Source organism: Arachis ipaensis, chromosome B09 (genome assembly GCF_000816755.2).
Source record: "Arachis ipaensis cultivar K30076 chromosome B09, Araip1.1, whole genome shotgun sequence".
NCBI lineage: Eukaryota > Viridiplantae > Streptophyta > Magnoliopsida > Fabales > Fabaceae > Arachis > Arachis ipaensis.
The window spans coordinates 75129595-75137486 of record NC_029793.2 but is presented as its reverse complement, the minus strand read 5'-3'; the positions used below and the strand labels follow the sequence as shown (position 1 = coordinate 75137486).

At 48.7% G+C, this 7892-nt stretch overlaps 1 protein-coding gene across 1 annotated transcript; it reads right to left on the bottom strand.

Annotated features, from left to right (window-relative positions):
* Window positions 7075-7671, bottom strand: LOC107615592. The gene has a single exon (XM_016317644.1). It carries the CDS (start codon window positions 7669-7671, stop codon window positions 7075-7077), a length of 597 nt encoding a protein of 198 aa, XP_016173130.1.

Here is a 7892-nt window from a genome sequence, read left to right as displayed (position 1 = left end):
AAGAGTTTAAGAAGAAGTACAAAGAGATCATGAAACAGGGTTGTCGATATGAGTGATCTCTGTACTCTTGTATGAATTTTGTAATTTTTTGTTTTTGTAGATCTTGTCGTGTAGTTTGATGAACTTTTTTGTTTTTTGTTGTGGATCTTGCAATTTGAACTGCTTTAGTAGTCGCCTGGTCATCTTATGATCACAGTTTTTCCCCGCTTACTCGGTAGTGCGTTTTCGTTCTATTTTGTTACCGTTTTGTTGGTATTGGCTTATCGCTTGCGTTTGTTTACCGTTGTGTTGGTAATTTGACGAAGCCAAGTTGTGGTTTCATTATTGCTGCAGCCATTTGTTATGGCGTTAACTTAGTGGGTTTTCGGGGTGATCAGTCCCGAGATACCGTATCGTTGCCTCGTTTAGCGTGTATCATAAGAAATTTGTTGTCGTGGGTTGTATAAATGGGGAAAAGTAAATTTAACAAGTGAACATTAATCGACAATTGAACAAGTCTATTGCAATGATAAGTATTTAACAGAAGTAAATTATTTGATGATAAAGCGAAACCCGGGTCTTACTGAGCTAGTCAGGTCGCCTACTTGGTGTGTTTGGACTAAGAATAAAATCTTCTTAAGTTACCCGCGTTCCACGTTCTCGAGACTTCCTTGCCGTCGAGTCTTTCCAATTTGTAGGCGCCCTTACCAATCACCTCTTTGACCCTGTAAGGGCCTTCCCAGTTAGCCATCAGCTTACCTTCTCCCTGAGTCGGCATCCCGATGTCGTTGCACTGCAAGACCAGGTCATTTTGCTCGAATTCTCTTCTGAGTACTTTGGCGTTGTAGCAGGGCCATTCTTTGCTTCAGCGCTGCTTCCGACAAATTGGCCATCTCTCTAGCCTCGCCTACCAGGTCTTTCTCTACAGCTTCCTCTACTCCTCCCAGAAGTAACAGTGGCTTGGCTTGCCGACCTCTACAGGTATCATAGCATCCACCCCGTATGTCAGGCGGAATGGGGTTTCTCCTGTGGACGATTGCTGGGTTGTGCGGTAGGACCAGAGGACTGAGGCGAGTTCGTCAGCTCATGCTCGCTTTTTCTTATCAAGCCGCTTTTTGAGGCCTAGCAAGATGACCTTATTCGCGGCCTCAACTTGGCCGTTCGTCTAGGGATGTTCCACAGATGAGAACTTTTGCTTTATGCCCAAACTGGCGAGGAACTCTACGAACTTCTTATCAGTGAACTGCGTCCCATTATCAGAGATAACGACCTCAGGGATGCCGAATCGAGTTACCACTTGTCTCCATAGGAACTTCCAACAATTGGATGAGGATATGCTGGCCAGTGGCTCAGCCTCTATCCACTTGGTATAGTAGTCGATAGCAACTATGAGGTACTTGACTTGCCCTGGACCGACCGAGAAAGGTCCCAGGTGGTCGACTCCCCAATGTGAGAAAGGTCGGGAGGACGTTAGTAGACTTAGCTTGGTTGCCGGCGCCTTGTGGAAATTGGCGTTCTCCTGGCACTAGACGCATTTCCGTACGAATTCTTTGGAGTCCTTCATCATTGACAGCCAATAATAACCAGCTCTGATGAGCTTTCTTGCTAGGGTTTTTCCCCCGATGTGGTGACCGCAGCATCCCTCATGGACCTCCTTGAGCACATAGTCCGTTTGGTCGGGATGCAGTCATTTTAACAAGGATTGGCTGAGTCCCTTCTTAAACAACTGACCTTGTATGATTGCATATTTGGTTGCCTCCCTTCTCAATGTTCTAGCCGATTTCACGTCATTAGGGTTTTTCCGCTTTCCAAGAAGTCAGTGATCAGATCCATCCACGAGGGGCCTACCTTCGTCAAGTGGAGGGTGACCGCTGGCTCTTTTATCAAACCCTGAATGAGAGACCGGTTGCCAGCCCCTGGTTTTGTGCTTGCTAGCTTGGACAGGAGGTCTACCCGTGTGTTCCTTTCTCTCGGAACGTGTTGGATCGTGACCTCCTCGAATTATTTGCTCAACTCTTTGACCTTCTCCAGATACTTCTGTAACAGGGAGTCTCTGGCTTGGTAGGTCCGGTTGACCTGAGAAGTGACGACCTGCGAGTCACTACACACTTCTAGCCTTGTGGTCCCGACTTCTCGTGCTAAGATTAAGCCGCCCAGAAGGGTTTCGTATTCCGCTTGATTGTTTGACACTGGGAACTCGAACTTGATCGACTGTTCATATATGACTCCAGCGGGGCTCTCCAGGATGATCTCGGCCCTTCTGAACGTCTGGTTGGAGGCCCCATCTACGTGGAGCTTCCACCGTATGCTCATTGTCTCGGTTGGGTCCGAGGCCCTTAAAGCCCAGGTGAAGATCGTGGCCCCTGACTTCGATACGTCGACAATCGGGGTCTTTAAAACCATCAAGGACGGCAAGATTGTCGATATGCCAAAGAAGTGATCTCTGTACTCTTGTATGAATTTTGTAATTTTTTGTTTTTGTAGATCTTGTCGTGTAGTTTGATGAACTTTTTTGTTGTGCATGTTGGATCTTGTTACTTTGAACTGCTTTAGTAGTCTCCTGGTCGGATTATGGTTACTGTTTTTCCCCGCTTACTCGGTAGTTCATTTTCGTTCTATTTTATTACCGTTTTGTTGGTATTGGCTTGTCGTTTGCGTTCGTTTACCGTTGCGTTGGTAATTTGATGAAGCCAAGTCGTGGCTTCATTATCGCTGCAGCCGTTTATTATGGCGTTAACTTAGTTGGTTTCCGGGGTGATCAGTCCTGGGGCACCGTGTCGTTGCCTCGTTTAGCATGTATCATAAGAAATTTATTGTCATGGGATGTATAAATAGGGAAAAGTAAATTTAACAAGTGAACATTAACAAGTGAACATTAATCGGCAAGTGAACAAGTCTATTGCAATGATAGGTATTTAACAGAAGTAAATTATTTGATGATAAAGCGAAAAACACGGGTCTTACTGAGCTGGTCAGGTCGCCTATTCGGCGTGTTTGGACTTAGAAAAAAATCTTCTTAAGTTACCCGCGTTCCACGTTCTCGGGACTTCCTTGCCATTGAGTCTTTCCAATTTGTAGGCGCCCTTACCAATCACCTCTTTGACCCTGTAAGGGCCTTCCCAGTTAGCCATCAGCTTTCCTTCCCCCTGAGTCGGCATCCCGATGTCGTTGCGCCGCAAGACCAGGTCATTTTATTCAAATTCTCTCCTGAGTACTTTGGTGTTGTAGCGCAGGGCCATTCTTTGCTTCAGCACTGCTTTCGACAAATGGGCCATTTCTCTAGCCTCGTCTACTAGGTCTTTCTCTACAGCTTCCTCTACTCCTCCCAGAAACAACCGTGGGCTCGGCTCACCAACCTCTACGGATATCATAGCATCCACCCCGTATGTCAGGCAGAATGGGGTTTCCCCTGTGGACGACTGCTGGGTTGTGCGGTAGGACCAGAGGACGGAGGCGAGTTCATCAGCCCATGCTCCCTTTTTCTTATCGAACCGCTTTTTGAAGCTTAGCAAGATGACCTTATTCGCGGCCTCAACTTGGCCGTTCATCTGGGGATGTTCCACAGATGAGAACTTTTGTTTTATGCCCAAACTGGCATGGAACTCTGCGAACTTCTTGTCAGTGAACTGCGTCTCGTTATCAGAGATAACAACCTCAGGGATGCCGAATCGAGTTACCACTTGTCTCCACATGCACTTCCGACAATTAGATGACTATATGCTGGCCAGTGGCTCAACCTCTATCCACTTGGTATAGTAGTCGATAGCAACTATAAGGTACTTGACCTGCCCTGGACCGACCGGGAAGGGTCCCAGGAGGTCAACTCCCCAATGTGAGAAAAGTCGGGAAGATGTCAATAGGCTTAGCTTGGTTGCCGGCACCCTGTGGAAATTGGCGTTCTGCTGGCATTTGACACATTTTCTCATGAATTCCATGGAGTCCTTCATCATCGATGGCCAGTAATACCCTGCTCTGATGAGCTTTCTTGCTAAAGCATTGCCCCAAATGTGGTGACCGTAGCACCCCTCATGGATCTCTCTGAGCACATAGTCTGTTTGATCGGGATGCAGGCACTTCAACAAAGGTTGGCTGATTCCTTTTTTAAACAACTGGCCTTGTATGATTGCATACTTGGCCACTTTCCGCCTTATCGTTTTGGCCAGCTTGTCATCACTGGGGAGCCTCACCTTCTCTAGAAAATCAATGATCGGTTCCATCCAAGAGGGTTCTGATTGAGTCAGTTGCAAGACCACATCTGGTTCTTTTACCAAACCCTGAATGAGAGACCGGTTGCTGGCCCCTGGTTTTTTGCATGCTAGCTTGGACAGGAGGTCTGCCCGTGTGTTCCTTTCTCTTGGAACGTGTTGGATCGTGACCTCCTCGAATTGTTTGCTCAACTCTTTGACCTTTTCCAGATACTTCTGTAACAGTGGATCTCTGGCTTGGTAGGTCCTATTGACCTGAGAGGTAACAAACTGTGAGTCACTGCACACCTCTAGCCTTGTGGCTCCGACCTCCCTGGCCCAGATTAAGCCGCCTAGAAGGGCCTCGTACTCTGATTAATTGTTTGACACCGGGAACTCGAACTTGATCGATTGTTCATATATAACCCCGGTTGGGCTTTCTAAGATGATCCCGGCTCCTCCGAACGTTTGGTTGGAGGCCCCGTCTATGTTGAGCTTCCACCGTATGCTTGTCACCTCGGTTGAGTCTCCCGTTACTTCCACCAAGAAATCGGCCATGGCCTGCGGTTTAATCGCATGCCTGGGTTCATATTGCAAGTCATACTGGGATAGCTCGATAGCCCAAGTCAACATTCTTCCCGCTAAGTCGAGTTTCTGGAGTACTTGGCAGATTCCCTGGTCTGTCCTCACGACCACTTGATGACCCTGGAAGTATTGCCATAATCTACGGGTAGAGGTCAGGAGCGCAAGTGCCAACTTCTCTAGTTTGCTGTATCTCAATTATGCTCCTTACAGTGCTTTGCTCACAAAGTAAATTGGCTGTTGGATCTTTCCTTCTTCTCGCACTAACAGGTATAGCGGTTCTTCGACCTTGGGCTTCTCGAGAACAGGTGGTGTTGCAAGGATCTCTTTGAAATGCCTGAATGCTTCTTCACATGCCGGGGTCCATTCAAATGCTATCACCTTTTTCATTAGGTTAAAGAATGGTAGCGCCCTAGCAGCCGACGCTCCGAGGAACCGTGATAGCACGGTGAGCCTCCCTGTCAACCTTTGGACATCTTTAATGCATCCCGGGCTCTTCATCTAGAGTATTGCTTCACAATTTTCCAGATTGGCCTCTACCCCTCTTTGGGTTATCATGAACCCCAAGAACTTTCCCGCTTCTATCGCAAAGGCACATTTAAGTGGGTTGAGCCTCATGCCGTGTTGTCGGAGGGAGTCGAATACGTTTTCCATATCACCTATGAGATCATCAGGTTGGGTGGTCTTTACTAAAATGTTGTCTACATATACTTCCACCGTTTTGCGTATAAGGTCGCTGAATATCTTATTCATCAAGCTTTGGTAGGTGGACCCTGCATTCTTCAGCCCGAACGGCATTACCTTGTAGCAATATGTTCCCCCCGGCGTTATGAACGCTGTCTTCGCCTCGTCTGGCCAGTGCATCGGTATCTGATTGTAGCCAAAATAAGTATCCATGAAACTCAGATACCGATATCCCGCCGCCACGTCGACGAGCGCATCTAGGTTGGGAAAGGGGTAGGAGTCTTTGGGACATGATTTGTTAAGATCGGAGTAATCCACGCACATCCTCCATTTTCCATTGTGCTTTCTAACCAGAACTACATTTGACAGCCAAGTCGAGTAGTCGAGTTCCTGGATAAATCCCACTTCGAGAAGGCTGGCCGTCTGCCTGGCTACCTCCTCTGCCCTTTCTTGTGACATTTTCCTTCTCCTCTGAGTGATCGCCTTGGCCCTCGCTTTGACGGCCAAGCGATGCGACATGAGCTGGGGGGTCTATCCCCGGCATGTCGGCTGGCGTCCAGGCAAATAGGTCGCAGTTAGCCCTGATCATTTCCATTAAAGGTTTCTTCAGATCGTGTGGGAGATTCCTGTTCACGAAAGTGAACTTTTCCTCTGTGTCGCCAACTCTGAACCTTTCTAAATTCTCTTCCGGTTCGGGTCTGGGTTTGTCATAAACTCTAGCATCCAGGTCGGTGACTCCCAATGCTTCCTTGGATTTCTTCCTTAAGGAGATACTGGCATTGTCGCAAGCGATTGCCGTTTCCAAGTCTCCCTTTATGGATCCAACGGATCCATCGTCAGCGATGAACTTCATTACCAATATCTTTGTACTGATCACTGCCCCGAGATCGTTGATAGTCTTTCTTCCTAGGATGACGTTGTAGGCCGTGGAGTCTCGCAGAACCACGAACTCAGCAATTATCGATCTCCTTCCCTGGCCTAGTCCAACAGATACTGGCAGGGAGCTTATCCTGTCGGGCTTGATGAAGTGGTCGCCCAGGCCTACTACACCGTGCTGGTGAGTCCTTAAGTCGGCATCCCAGAGACCCAAGGCATCGAACACATTACGGAACATGATATTCAAGTCAACCCCGGTGTCTACGAGGATCTGCTTGATGAGGCCGGTCCCCACTCTAGCCGTGATGAACATAGGAGGGTTTTCAACGACCTCGTCGAACCATTGGTCCTCCGGATCGAACGAGATGGGCAGAACCCTCTTGGAGCTTCGCACGGAAAAGGAGGAGACTGCCAGGACTTTGGTGTCCTTCTTGAGTGCTGACCTCGACCTTAGAGCCGCGTCTCTTGCTGTTACCACGTTTACTATGGTAAGACCGTGATCGTTGTCCTCTGCCTACTGACGTCGCTTCACTGTGCAGGTCTTGTCCTCTCCCTCGCGGTCGCGATCTCCTCTCCTCGGCTCCCTGATGAGGTGGGAGAATTTAGCCAGCTTTCCATCCTGGATTGCTTGTTCTAGCGCGTCCTTCAGGTTGAAATAGTCTTGTGTCTTGTGTCCATAGCCCTTATAATAATCACAACAGAGACTCTTGTTCCCCCCGGTTCTATCTTTGAGAGGTCGGGGCTTCGATAGAATTCCTTTCTCAGCTATCTACTGATAAACTTCTATGATGGGAACGGTGAGGGGGGTATAGTTGGTGAATTTTCCAACTCGGGGAAATGGCCTGGATGTCTTGCTCGGCCCACCGTCTCTAGTGTGCTCCTTCGACCTTTCCCCGCCACCGTGCTGCCGAGGTTGATTGCAGGCAGGCTGCCGTTTGTTGGCTGCCATGACTTGACTAACTTCTTCATCATTGATATATTCCCTGGCTACGCTTTGGATCTCTTGCATCGTCCATACCGGATTTGTGGTGAGATGCTTCCTGAAATCCTCATTCAGAAGTCCATTTGTCAAGCACAGACTGGCCACCAAATCAGTTAGTCTGTTGATCTCCAAACATTCATCATTGAACCGGTCCAAGTATTTTCTAGTCGGCTCGCCAGGCCTTTGTGTCACCCTGAGTAAGTTAATCGGGTGTTTCGCCTTCGCGATTCGGGTAGTGAATTGGGCTAGGAAAGCACGGCTAATGTCCAAAAACCTGGCCACCAAGCCCTGTGGGAGGCTGTTAAACCACCGTATTGCAGGTCCCGCCAGAGTGACCGGGAAAGCGCGGTACCTCACTTCGTCTCCCACTCCCTCCAGGTTCATTCTGGCCTCGAAGGCCGTAAATGCTCCAGGGGGCCTGGGATTCCATTGTATCTCATGTCCGTTGGCTTATCAAAGTGCTTTGGTAGCCGGACCTCGAGGATGGAACGATGAAACGGGGTTGCGCCCATTATGACGGGTCGTCGCGTTCTCTTCGGCCTTTCTCTGCCGCCTTCCTGGTCTCGCTCTGTGGCGGGGGTCTCCCCTCACGCCGGGTGTATACC

What these genes read in the sequence shown, in the direction of transcription:
- LOC107615592 (XM_016317644.1), bottom strand. Translation starts at nt 7,671, where the DNA reads ATGAACCTGGAGGGAGTGGGAGACGAAGTGAGGTACCGCGCTTTCCCG.